The sequence below is a fragment of the Geospiza fortis genome, unplaced genomic scaffold, assembly GCF_000277835.1.
Source record: "Geospiza fortis unplaced genomic scaffold, GeoFor_1.0 scaffold8, whole genome shotgun sequence".
Classification (NCBI taxonomy): Eukaryota; Metazoa; Chordata; class Aves; order Passeriformes; family Thraupidae; genus Geospiza; species Geospiza fortis.
Window position 1 is genome coordinate 369,535 of NW_005054414.1, and position 14,089 is coordinate 383,623.

Sequence of the window (14,089 nt, forward strand, 5' to 3'; positions counted from 1 at the left end):
TTGTGTTTCATGCCCACTTTTTACTCTTTTTCTGCCATTGGTATATGGCAATCATTCAGAGCTCTCTCAGTTTTTCACTTTGAGTCTTCCCTTGCTAGCTGGATGAGCACAGTGGTTTGGACCGTGAAGGAGTGGGAAACCTGGGGGCAAAAAATGCAGTGGTGGCTCTTGTGAATGTGCCTGAGCACTCCTGTAGCCCTTCTAGGCCTATGTAGAGACGCAGAGAAGAAAGAGGCCAAATAATGCATGTCTTTATTTAAGCTATACTTGGTAACATATTATTTTCCCTCCATTTCGCTGCTGGCAGTTAGCGTGGCGCTCAGGAATTAAGGACAGATTACAGTGATTTTCTTCTGAGCTCTGCTTATCAGTTGGGGCTCCAGGGATGAGCCTGATTCAGTGGAGTTGCATGGTGGGTAAATGGACAGCCAGGGAGACACAGTCTTCCAGGAATGCTTAGGAAGCTGAAATAGCCCTTCCACATCAATCCCTTCCTTCACCAACTTTGCTTTTTTCACCATCCATCGAACTGCACAGCTAACGTGCCATAGCTAAAAAATGGTCCCAAATGACTTGCATCCACAGGAAAGCAGAATACCTGCACTCTCACAATTCACTCCTGGGAGGATAAGAATCCTCTGTTTAGAGGACTCTGAGGATGCTTTTTTTCCCCCTTTCATTTGTTATTGCAGCTGGAATAACATTTTTAAAAGTAATGACAATTTTTCAAAAGCAGTATTTCAAAGAAATTGCTCTGGTCACTGGTGGTTTGTGATCCACTTGTGACTGTCCCTGGGGTAGAAATAAAAAAGCCCAACTAGAAAAAGAACTGGAGGGACTGTACTGTTTAGATGAGGAAAGATCAGCTGAGTGTTTGCAGAGAGGAAGAAGGGATTGATGATATATACAGGCAGCTAATATGGGTTAGGAAATTTAACACACAAGCAGCTTTAGCTTGAAGAAGGAGGTGTCCTATAGGACACCTATCCTATAGGACATAGGGTACAGGGCACATGTGCTCCTGCCACAAAGCCCCTTCAGGTGTACTGTGTTCCAGCAGGGACAGACAGCAGAACCCCTGCAGCTGACTCCTGACAGTCACAGGGCGACGCAACTGAGTCACTACACACAAAACCTCAGCCTGCAGATCGCTGTGGGCTGAGCCAATTCATCCTGTGGCTCCTGCACTCCAGTAGCTCTGTGGTCTCTGGAACACAGAGATGTGTTGTCGCAGAAGTGCAACATGAAAGGCTACGCGTGGCAAAGGGCCTGCCAGATATGGATGCTGCATTTCCCCCTCACAGAAAGGGAGACCAAGAACACACTGGCTGCTCAGGCTAGGACAGAGTGTCACCTTATCTACAGGGGAAGGATGGGAAAAGAAAAACATGGGCTGGACTCTGCAGGAAGCTGAATGTCATCCAAGAAAGCACATTCTGGACTCTAGGCGTATGAATAGTCAACCAAATTTAAGGGGATTAGTCACATGCTCCAAGTAAAGCACATGCTTAGGCACTTGGCCAGAGCAGATCTGAGGGACAGGGTCAAGCCCCTTAATGCTGGGATCACTGATAACAGATTTCTAATTAGCTGCTCCTCCAACTAAGAAACAACACACTAGTCAAAAAGCTTCAATCTCTGTTCAGAAAAATACTTCAAAACTTCCCCCAAAATGCAGAAACTCAGAGTAGCTGTGAGTGTGCTTCAGCTCAGGAGAGATGGAGACATTAACCATCACAAATTTACATCTGGGTGTATTCTGGATCAACCCTGCCCTAAAGACAAGTCTGAGCACTCAGAAGGTGTGGTGGGGCTGTGACCCCCATCCAGGGGTATGGAAGCACACAGGACTCCTGCCAGGTCTTTGAGAAGCACGGAGGGGAAATTCACAATCTCCCAAAAGGGTTCTGCCCTTACTTAAAGCAGTGATGAGAGATCTGGTGTTTGGACAAATGGTTCTTTTGGGGATCCAGCTGGAGATTAAAGTGACATGATCACCTGCTGCTTCAGATATTCCCATAGATTTTAAGATGCTTCATAGCCACACAGGCCTTACAAACACTATGCTAGAGCAAGTGGAAAATCACAGAACTGGGCCAAAGATTCAGGGTCAACATTTTTCTGTTGTTAATGAAATAACCATAACCCACTGTCACACACAGACAGACACAGAGGCTTATATACAGCTTGTAAACCAACACCATCAGAGAATACTTCATCAAGGCAAATCTGGTTTTACGCCAGCTGCAGAAGAAAAGGAAACCTTTGAAAATCCATCAAACAGCAAAATTACTTCCATTTCTTTAAATCTTACTGCTATACCTCTTTCAAAACTGTATCTGTAGAATTCACCCTGTGAACACTCAAGGAGCACACAAGGATACATCATCACAGGAGCTGCTGTACTGCTCTGCCTGCCACAGGGCCTGATGGTAGACTCCAGATAGGGACCTCTGTGACTCTGGCTTACCTGTGTCACTCCAGATATCTGTATTTACATGAAACACCTTTCCTATCACATTCAGCACTGCAGAGGAGGAAGAAAGTTTGCATTCAAAGCTGTTTTAATTAGGCAGCTGTATAATTTCTTACCAATAAGCTGGGTTTTTTTCCAAAATTTTTCATGCTTTGAAGAAATGAAAAAAATTTTAATAGCTTTCTTTTGGTTTCCAGTTATTGGTTTCCTGCATTCAGCCTTCATGTAGCTCTCCAAGGCTATTTTTGTTTTAAATTTCCTTCTTCTGTTCAATGGTAATTCATCAACCTCCTTACCAAGTAGGCACTTGCACAGTCAAATGATTTCAAAACTTTTCAAAACCACTCTATTTGAAAACCTTCCCAGAAAAAAATAAATAAACCAATCTGCTTAAAAAGGAAGTTTTTCCAAAAGGCTTGTATTTTCAACTTGAATAAATAAGTAATTTCTCTAGTCACATCTAATGTAAAATGAAATTGTGAAACTTCAGTTGACAGGGATGGCACTTCAGTGGAAACACACTGACTTAGCAGCTGGCATTGGCATGTTTGGGGAAACTGTAGACAACAGAAAACAAAAGCTACGTAGTTGAGCAAGAATGGAAGAAACCCAAATCTACTCTATTCCAACATGTCCTCCAGAAACTTCATTTCTTTGAGCACTGTAATACAACTACATGTGCAAGAATTATTTGTTAGCTGGATATTTTTAAACCAAGCAATACTGTTTCTTGCCAGCTGTGTAAATGGCATGACCTGGAAATTAAAGCCTGCATTTCTGTGCAGCAGGCACAGGCTCCTTCTCCTGGTGAGATATTTTAGATGGAGAGGATTACTTTTTATTGACTAATGAGGACTGATATCATGCAGCTATCAGGTAAGAAAGGATTGCTGGTACTATCCCTGAATTAAGAGCATGTTGGGTTCAATTGGTTTTGGGGAGACTTTTTTCTTTGCCCTGTCTCCCTTTGCCTGCATATTTGTCAGTGGCACCCTCACTTTTGCACATGGCAATTCAGTCGTTGTTCTTTAGAGTCCCTTTGGCTATACCCTTGGCCCTTCTTCCCTACCTTCCCCTCATCCGCTGGTACCCTGCAAGGACCCACTGTCCTCACAGCCAAAATGCTTTTCTTCTTCTAATGGCCTTCACCCACCTCTCCAGACTTAGCTGTTTGTTTAGCTCTTCTGGGACCTATGACCTGAACAACGGGAAGAGCAGAGGGAAGGAAAAAGGAGACAATAGGAAGAGGAGTAGCAGGAAAAAGAGAAAGACCAAAAAAAGAGAGAGAGTTCCATTTGCAGATTCACAGTTATATCATACAATGCTTAAGCTCATGGGAAATGGATCTCTGTTCTCTGCATCTGACCCTTTCACATCCATCTGTACACAGTTCTCCCAGATGGAGAGAGGAGATGTCCATTGAATTGGGGCAGTTTCCAAAGACAAGATGTGGGAAGGTCTTATTTGGCATACATGAACACAATGAGAGGCATCTCTTACTTCTCTTCTACAGAAATTAGCTCCCTTTTCCTCCTCCACAATGGCTTTTGCTCAGTTGTCTCAAACATCCAAACCGGAAACTTGATGAAATCCCATTCCATCAAATGCCTGGGAAGAACAGCTACCAGGCCTTCCCCCACCTCCCTTTTCCTTGGTCAGTCTTCCCCTGGATCCACCATCCTGAACTCTCAGAAGCTCCATGAAAAAAAAAACCTGCTGAAATCCACCAGGGAAGATGCGCTGTCTCAGACCTGACGGCTTTCCTCACGCTTCTGCCGTTGGGGTGCCTCAGTCTCGGGCCACAAACACAGCATGGATGGTTTGGTGGACAATCACATTGCAATGTTTTAAATTTTTCTTTTTGTTAAAAAAAATAAATAAAGTAAGAGGGAAGAAAAAGTTATACACACATGTATCACAGCATTTTCAAAAGGCCTTCTGCTGCATTTACATTAGCAGTTCAGCCTCAGTTGTAAGCCTGGATGTAAGGCAGCTGGAAGATTAAAACCGCATTGTTGGAAAGTCCGCTGAGATGTCCTCTTGGAGATTTTTATTGTTTTCTTGTTTTATTTTCTTGTATGTTTATTATTAATTATTATTATTTTCACTTGTTTGCTTCTCTCTAAAGTTTGGCAGGCAAAGAGAAAATGGTTTTCTACTTTTCCTCACACATTCTGTTCATTATGTTTTCTGCATTTTAAGGAGAGAAAAACCCAACAAAACCCCAAAACCAATGACACGACTTCTGTCATTTTGTTTTAAGAAAGAAAAAGAACGTGGGTGGGTTTCTGATAATGGCCTTGAGGAGGTATGTTGTTGAAGTGGCTCATATGCTTCATTTGCTTGCTGTTTACATTTTCCCTTCTGGCTGCAATGGACACACTTTTTGTGTCATCCCCCCCACGCCTCTGCCCCCACCATGTCCTGTACAGATTCTGGTTCCAGATTCCCCACATGGATCCCCTGTTCCCCCTCCCGAATGGCAGTAGGTAGGTGCAACTGTAGGTTCATTTGACCTCTAAGGTACGATGCTGAAGTTAAGAGTTGGATGGAAGAGCCATGTGAGAGAAAAGCTTTCCCATCACTGTGAGAAAGAATGAAGCAACACAGAGTCCAGTGGAGATGTGAGTGCCATGTTGGACTCAGCTCTACCTTGGCACTGGCATTAATTTGAGATTTTATATATATATAGTTATATATACATATATATGCATGTATAGGCATACCTAGGCATATATATATATATATATATATATGTCTTTGTGTGTGTGTGTATTTGTTTGCTATTTGTTTTAGCACACTGTCCCGTTCTCAGGTCTAGATTTGGGGCAGTTGGTCCTGGGGACAGGTTGGACAGAAGGGGCCAGAGTGCAGAAGAAGCCAGAGATGAGAGTGAGGCCCAGGCCCCCCCACGCACAGAACATGGACCAGCCATAGCCGTGGCTGATGTCGTCGGGCAGTCCGTACAGGTAGCGGGGGTAGCGGGACAGCTCAAAGTTGATTCCAGCCACGCACGTGCACAGTGAAATGATGCAGAAGGTTCCTGGAGGAGAGCGGGAAGGGGAGAAGGAAGGAGGAGAAAAACAAAGAGAAGTTAGAAGAGTGAAAGGCATACCCCTTTCCAAGCTGCATGAGAAGAGCTGGTGCGAGCAGTAAGGAAGTGCCTAAGGGAAGACGTTTGTATAGAGAGTGGCTTAGTCTGGAGGCTCCACGGAGAAAGAATTGAGTGCCACTAGAGCCTTGAATATCAATCTGCTGCTGAACAGAGCTGTATGGAGAAACTTCAACAGGAACGCTTTTTCATTATAAGCACTCCCTTGGGAACCAGAATGCTCCATGGAACCATTGATTTTTCTGAAACTTTGCTTTACAGAGTAAATACAGAATGAATAATCTTGTTTTGATATTTTTGGGAGGGAAAATAACCTTGAATTTTTTGTTTCATTCCAATTTCTCCGTGATAGGCTTTATAGGATATTACAATATACTTGCATTGTTCTGGCTCCGTTGACATATACATTTGAACTTACGTGGGAGATTTTCTTCATGCTTTTCTTATATCAAAATACAGAATTTTTCATTATACAGTCTCCTTTTAAATATCACTAAAAAAATCTTTAAATCCATCACAAAACTCAGATTCTGCCCTCTGCATGACTCCAGTTTCAATCCAGATGCCCTCTGCCACATTGCTGAAATCTTCAAAATATCCTATTCTTGTTTTCCATCTCTGCAGAAATATTTAATTTCTTATTTCTTCCTGAGAACACAGCGAGGACAAACTTCCTAACTCTGTCAGGTGGTGTTATGGAAAGACACACATATCAGATGAGGCTGAACTTTATCCCACCCAGATGAGTTTAATTTTGATCTTTGGCCTCTAGCTTCATCGAAGCTAAACTCTGAGCTCCTGAAATGTCACAATTGCCACCCACACACCAAATAATGGATAGATACAGATGCTACACACCTACCACAAGAGATAACAATTCACATCAGCATGAAGTTGGTACTTCATTTTTCTTCTCTAATTCCTCCCTTTGTGGGCCTCTCTGAATTGCCTGGAGAGCCTGGGGCACAGAAGGCAGCCTCCAGGACACACGCAGTCAGTCATGTGTGTCCTCCCTCTGTTCACACATGCATCAGTAGCGTGTGACGTGTGCTACCTGTACAGCACATCCTGCATCTGTTCACTTACAGCTGCTGGTGAGGAATGTCCTCTTCTTCCTGGTCCCATCCCTAAACCAGCATAATCTTCCAAAGCAGTCACAATCTCCCTAGTCTCAATGACAAGCTCCTGACTTCTGCTTAATATGGGAGCATTTGCAGGAACATACCCACATCACCAAAATGTGTGGACTTTCCATTATACCCGCTTCCTTTATTTAGCAGGAACATCACATAGGCATTGAATCTACAGGCAAATCTCTATCATGAACCTGCAGTGAGATCACTGCTATGGTTCCCTCTTCTGATCACTGCTATGCCTGTTGGGATGGCCTTTTCTCCACTGTATTTTGGAATGTCACTTGTAGACAGTCTCTGCTGTAAAGGTCAGGTGTTTCTGCTAATGCCAGGTACAGCTGCCAGATGGCCCAGGATATTCACAAATAGTCGTATTATGGCAGTGCCGCTGGGCACCAGTGAGGACCAGTGAGCTGCTGCAGTATGTACTCTGTCTATTTCATTCCAAACAGTCTTCTTGCCTCCCACCAGCACTCCAGCAGTCTGCTATCAGTGATTTGGATTCTTGCAAAAGCCTTGTGAGATCCCAGGCTCTGGAGTTGTCCTATACTACTTCAAAGCACAGAGTAGGATAAATGGGGAGATCATCATCCTGTGACATTCACATTCTCTGAACAGAGAGAGACATAATTTTCTCTCTCAGGATTTTTCCTGAAGAAGCACAGAGAGAAGAAGAGAAAACAGTCCTCAGCAGAATCCAACTGACAAATCACTTCAGGTAAGAAATTTTCCTAACACATTCCACATGTGCAAAAACAACAGGAGCAGAGACTAGAGATAAGAATTGTTTTCTCTTTCTCTGAGGTTCCACACTGTGATTCCCAGGAAATATCCTTGGGAAGTTGTGCCTGCCTGCTCTCTGTGAAGAGAGCTGGGGCTACACCATCCCACAATCCATTAGTCAAAAATCAGGTTGTTTGATTAAAAACCACACATCCTTTCCATGTTTGACTATGTTACTTAAGTTATTCAGTAATATGAAGATATTTGACTAGAATGCAGTTGTTCCCTGTATTCTATGTCAGAATGACTAGAACATTGTGGGATTGGGGAAGAAATGATGCCTCAGAGGCACTGTGCTCTGAACTGAGCTCTGTGGCTCATTTCAAATGGTTGTGGTTAGAAAATTACAGGGAAGGCCTTTCTTTGCTAGTAAGAACATGGTAATTTCTGCTCTCTCAAAATATAAGATTGTTAAGAGAGGTGGGTGGGAAAATCTGTGTGGCCAGACTAAAGCTGCATTTGCTAAGTACAAAAGGGAAGGAAATAACTTTGGATTTCAAATACTCCACATGCTTTCACGCTTTGTCTTGGCTGTTTTGCTCACAAGCTCTTCAGTGCAATGAGTGCTGCTTACTCTTTTTATTTGAGCAGTGCCCAGTATATTGGCACTCCACCTTGCTGAGGGTATTCTGCCCCTTAACAGAGGAACAACAAAGAGAAGCAAGTAATAACACTAGAGAGCTAAGCAAATCACAAGCATGAGACTTCTCTAAAAAACACCTGTCCCCTTTCTGGAGAATGTGCTAACACATGGTGACAAATAATGACTGCCATGCACAATGTCACAGAGTGCAGAGCACAGTCCTTAGCCTGTCACACCCCAGTGCTTCTGCAGGATGTCTTGTACAACACAGACTTATCTGTCTCTCTAGCACTGTTCATTGCAGACACAAAAAATGCCATTTTATGCCATCTAGAAAAATCTTTATGGCCATTTTATGAGTCCTATGTGTTGCTTGTGTTCAGCCAAGCAAGGAAGTTCCTGCCTAAAGTTAATCTGGCCTCTCACCAGGAAGGCTACTGATGAAAACCAAGTCAGGTTCCTACCTCATGACTGTTTAGTAGCTTTTCCTCATGAACTGGCAGTCACAACACAAAAGATCATCCTTGCAAATTGCACAGTTTTTGGCCATTGTAGTGAAGGAGTCATGGGTAAAAGGCATGCAGGACATGAGTTTACCCGTGGAAATGAAGCCTCTGCTAGTCCAGGTAACACATGGAGCCGAGGTGGCAGGAGGAGGGAGGCTGTTGGTGCTGCCCATGACACTCTGCACTACAGACACAGTGCTTCAGAGGCAGCAGCACTGCAGGAAGTCATGACCATTCCCAATCCTATGATCCTTTTTCTCCCCAGAAGTCAAACTGGACCCTTTTGCAGTTTACTCCCAAGTTTTTGCTGTCAGTGAATTATCTTCCTAGATGTGCACTAGTGCCCCAGATCCCCTGGAAACTGCACTGACACAAACTTTAATTTCTTTGTGAAAAACACTCCCTATAGCTGTGGTCCGAGCAGATGACCAGGTCTGAAAGGCTGGTGGTCCAGCCATAGCCCTGGCACAAAATGTGAATGGCAGGTGTCAATAAGAGCTCGCTGGTACATGAGCTGCACAGGGAAATAAAGGCCATGTCCTTCCACAGCTGGGGGGAGCAGAACTCACAGAGTTCTTTGTGCTGGGATTTACACTTAATCCTCCAAAGTGAAACCTAATGAATGAGACACGGCAACAGTGGGATTTTTGACAGGTAATTCACGTGTCACTGCAGAATGCTTCAATCAAGTGCGAGATGAAATTGCACGTGAAGCTGTGTCTGTGCCACAGAAACTGCTGTTTGACATGTAGTCAAACCTCCATCCTGACTCCTTGTCAGGTAGCCTCCCTTCATCTTGGCCTGGTTCTGACAGTCTCTGTCCTGCTAATGGCTTGATGATCATCAGTGGTTTGAGAACGTGAGCTATTAAATACCTCTTGGTTATCTTGTGCCCGTCTTTCTTATATATTAAAGAATAATATTAAAAATTACACTGGATGTCCCTTTAATTTAGAATGGAAGGTTTTTTAGGACAGAGATGAACTTATTTCCTATATATGTATATAAGACTGGGGTCCTGCCATACTTGCTGAAGGGGCAGACATGGTCTGAAGAGGGATGGCAGGGAAAGGTAATGTCAGTGTTGGTCAAAGCCTAATTTCATGTGGATTATGAGTCAGTGCCCTTTGCTGTAGCTGTTTTCAAGCATGATTATATCAAGTAGTGCCATGGGCCTCTGCTGCAAGGAATTATTGTTTTCTTTTTTGTAAATGTCCCTTTCTTTCCAATCAGCTCAGTTGTGTGAGGGTCTGCAATGCCTCCACAGTTTTTAAACCTCACCTCCAGGGTAGAGCCAAACTGCTTGTGAGTGAACTGATTTAAACACAAACAGGCTCAAATCATCCATAGCAAATCTGTTTGAATTTTCCCTGATGCTAGTATCCCCTTGAACCATGTCAGAAGCCACATCCTTCACCCACAGACCTGGCTCAACTTCCAGAGCCATAGAGCTTGAGGGATTTCCCAAGGTCTGTGATGTCTTGAGACAAGAACTGGTGCCTTTTTTAGATGCACTGCAGATGAAGGGGAACCTTCGTGGTGCTAGGGCATAACAGACCCAGCTGGCAGGAGCTACATCTAAACACCCTTATCCTTATTATTAGAGAGGAGGTGTCTGACTGGAACCTGAAGGAGACATCACCGATTTGAAGGCATGGGAAATCCAGAAAGCCAGTAATTAAAATGATCTGGGCACCAAGCCCATCTCTGAGACCCTCCTCCTACAGATCATTTGTCTCATGATTTGGAAATCATTTCCTTCGCATCTGACAGAATGATGTTCATGTCCTCCCTTCCCCCCACAACAGATAGAAATGACTCACAAACTGTGCTGTCAGATGTACAAAGTAAACAACCCCAAAAACTGATTCTTCTCACCTTCTGTTATTTTTTAAAGCATATAGAAATGTCAAGTATTACTTATAAATTGGTAGATAAAAAGAGAACTGCAAAGGTATGGATTTTAAGATGTCCTTTGAAACCACGCAGTTTTCAAATAAATGTAAATCTCTGCCTTTTAAAGTATTTCTAGTAGCTTCTTGTGGCCACTAATGTCTTTGGAAGGAGTGCTGTTTACTTAATTATCATCACTTTCTTTTATTATAGGGCTAGAGGAGAAAAAAAATCTCACAAGTGAAACATTACTTTCTCTCTGACCTACTAGCTTTTACTATTTTCAAGGTACATCAAACAAACAAATAAAATTAGGTCTGATCCTAAAGTGGAGTGTGTAGCATTAACTATTTAAATTATATCCAAATCAAATGAAATTATTGAAGAATACTCCGAATTCCCTCCCAATACAGTGATGACAAAAGCCTTTTGGAGGGAGGGAGCAGCTTTGCAGCAAACTCCTTCTGTGCACGGATTAAACGCCTCAGCAGCACGCAGCTCTTGAGAACACTTTATTGCTCTGTGCATACACGCATAGAATATAAATTATTGCTTAATTATGTACTGTTCCAGAAGAAGCAGCTTGCAGCATCACCAATAGGCTGCAGAATAGCAAGGGGTTTACTGGAAAATTGCCCTTCCTGAAAAAAAGCGGAGATGGAAGGATAAATCTGACTGGGTGATGGAGATTTAGTGTGGTGTCCTTGTGAGATTACATCCCCACCTGGGTTGGGACTTAATGCATTTTTATCTTATACCATGGACCAGATAAACTGCAGGGTCTGTCATGATATTGCATTATAGCCACTCTCAGAATGTGGTTTGCATTTGGCCTTTGGCCTCCTGCCTCCTGCACAAGGTGCCAGAGGTGTCCAGGAAACGCCAGAGCTGTGCTCCTGCTGTGTGCCACCTCCCCTGTGTGCCTGTCTAGGGACTGCTGCTGCACAAGCTGTAATTTCTTACGGCACCAGAGAAATATGTGTCTTCAGCTACAACCCCAAACACTTAATGGGGACCATGCTTAGGCTTGTGCAAATCAGTATCTCTTATATAGGAGCAATGCTACAGCAGCTGAGGGCTGAACTCCAGTTTGCTCAGCTGATACAAGTGTCAGTCCATATTTCACACTGCAGATTTGCACATGGTGACATTTCCATGACTGTATCCCTCGGGGCATGGGACTGCACAGGGGGTGAACACCCAGGCTGTGCAAGCCACAGCCAGTGAGCTACAGCGATGAGCAAGCACTCTCTGCAGCTGTGAGTTGGCACGTAAGGCAAAAGCAACACTACTTAGCTAAAGGCACAAAGGTTTGATGGACTAGGCAGAGAAGAAAGCTTTCAGATCAAAGCCTGAGTGAATAAACTTCTGAGTACTTTAGCAATGGTGATTCCTATGACCCAACCAAAATAACCTAGCAATAATAAAGTGAGTTGACTACAGCCATTAAGCAAACATAACAAGTCATGAACTTGCAGCCACAACACAGGAGACAGCAAAAATTGTGCCAGTTGTAGTACTGTGATATTATTCCAATTTTGCTGGAGCAGAAAGCAAAGAAAGTACTTCAGTGTCAAAATGAAGAAAAATTCTAATCCAAAGTTAGAAGAATTATCCCATCCCTGTGCTGGCAAGCACCATGCTTGGGAACATACAGAGGCTTCTGGCAGGTTCTTTCATCCTCTGCAGTGTGGAGCTCACAGCATGACCCAGGCAGAGGCCAAAAGATTAAACAGAAAGAGGCACTGGAGGTCTGAACAAACTCAAGTGACTCCATCACACCTCAGATTTGCCTCAGATGATGACACATAAGTTTAGTATCAAGCTGTACCTTAGGCAGGTGCTTCCCACTCTAGGCATTTTTCAGAGCTAAAGGGGAACTTGTGGAGTCAGGTTGGGTTTGCCTTGTCACAGGACATGTTCTGTAGTATGAGGAATCTGTGCACCATGTTGCATCTGGTCTTTTAGTAATGAGCTCATTACATCTATAAGTATGTAAGACCAATTTCTTCCAGTCAAAAAATTGGACATCTCTCAGAAGGAGCCTCAGAGGATTCATGTTATCTTTCTTGTGCAGGAAATTCTAGATTGCTGAAAAGTCTACTGATAGATGTTCTTCAAGACAAGTAAGATTGGAGAACAGGCACAGCACAAGTAAATTCCATGCAGCTTTCTTCCATATTGCCTACTGTGTGCCACTATAAATACTTCTAGGGGGAATACTTTCAGGTGTAAAAGGATAGTTAGATATCTAAAAGATAGATGCCTTTTTAATCCTTCTGTTTGCTGAAGGCAGTACTAAAGAAGCCATTGGGAACTTGGGTGATGGTGGTGGCTACTTGATTTGGATATTTTCCCCTTTAGGTGCTGGAGAAAAGCCTATCCATTAATTTTTGTCAAGTGACCAAAGGACTCTTTGCTTGTACACTTTCAGGATCTTTACTTTACAAGTCAGTGGGCTCTATTACTGTTTCCCTGAGTTGACCTGTTAGGAAGAGAAAATCCTTTCTATATGTGCTGATACAGCTACTGAGAGAGAATAGTCAGAAATCAAAATTAAATGCAGTTTTGTCTGGTCAGCAAGAACCACTTAGTGCAGGGCACCCCTATGAAGCTTACATCACATAAATGCCTGCAAGCAGCAAACTAGACTGACACTGTACACTCCTAAAGGACCATGCTGAAATCTCCTTTCCTGTGCCAGAGGAAATACCTGCTCATCTTCTGTAGCCCATACACATATGTACATTGGCATTAATTATCTCTGTATGCCCTGGAAGAGCCAGGCTGGGCAGAAATGAAGAAGGCCCTATTCATTTATAGCTTTTCCCAGTTGTTTTTTAAATGCAGTTTCCAGTGTCCAGTTGGACTCTGTCCAGCCAGATTAGACCAAGCGAGTGTGGCAGTGATTTGCCCACGGGGAATGTTGTTTTCTGAGCTGACAACCTAAGGAGCAAAGAAAGTGAATCTAAATCTTGCTTCAGCCTCTGCATTTAACAAAAAGATCTGCCACACACAGAAATTTCCTCTCCATTCTCTCTGTAAGGTTTTCTTTCTGTCTAGCAAATCATGCCAGTATTAATCTTCCTTCTGTTGCATGTGCAGTCTTTCCACTTTTATGTCAGGCATGCAAACAGCTCAGCAAAATTTCCTTTTAAAAAGACCAACCCAATGATAAATGCCAGTTTTGTTTTCATTGTCTTCCTTTGGCTTTGGTGCATCTTGCCATTGGAATTCAGAAGCAAGCAACAGATCAAATGCCTTGTGACGTTATTAAAGGATATGGGACAACCACTGAATTTTAAAACACACAGAACTTGTTTTCCAGGGCTGTGGGTGGGGAAGTCTTTTGTATTTCTACAGAATCTGTCTCCTCTGCTTTATTCCTACTTTATTTCACTTTCTGTCAGCCCCCCCTACAAAGACCTACTGACATCCCTGAGAAGGAACTTGATTGCATGCCCTTCACAGACTGCGCGAAGTTGTCTGTTCTCGTAACTTTGGAAGGTACTGATGCTTCTGCCAGTACCTCCCATCCTGGTGAGGGAGAAATTACAAATCAGTATAGCTGACTTAAAATGAACACACAGAGGAATATGAAAA

The 14,089-nt window shown here is 43.2% G+C and overlaps 1 protein-coding gene across 2 annotated transcripts in view; it reads right to left on the reverse strand.

Moving 5' to 3' along the window:
• Positions 1-234: 234 nt before the first annotated feature.
• The window catches only part of TMEM178B (transmembrane protein 178B), a 216,017-nt gene continuing 202,162 nt past the window's right edge, over positions 235-14,089 (reverse strand). For both annotated transcript variants that reach the window (XM_031061460.1, XM_005426392.3), the window contains exon 4: positions 235-5,519. In XM_031061460.1, the coding sequence (XP_030917320.1) occupies positions 5,269-5,519 (251 nt within the window). In that variant the 3' untranslated portion in view covers positions 235-5,268. The remainder of the gene's footprint in view (positions 5,520-14,089) is intronic.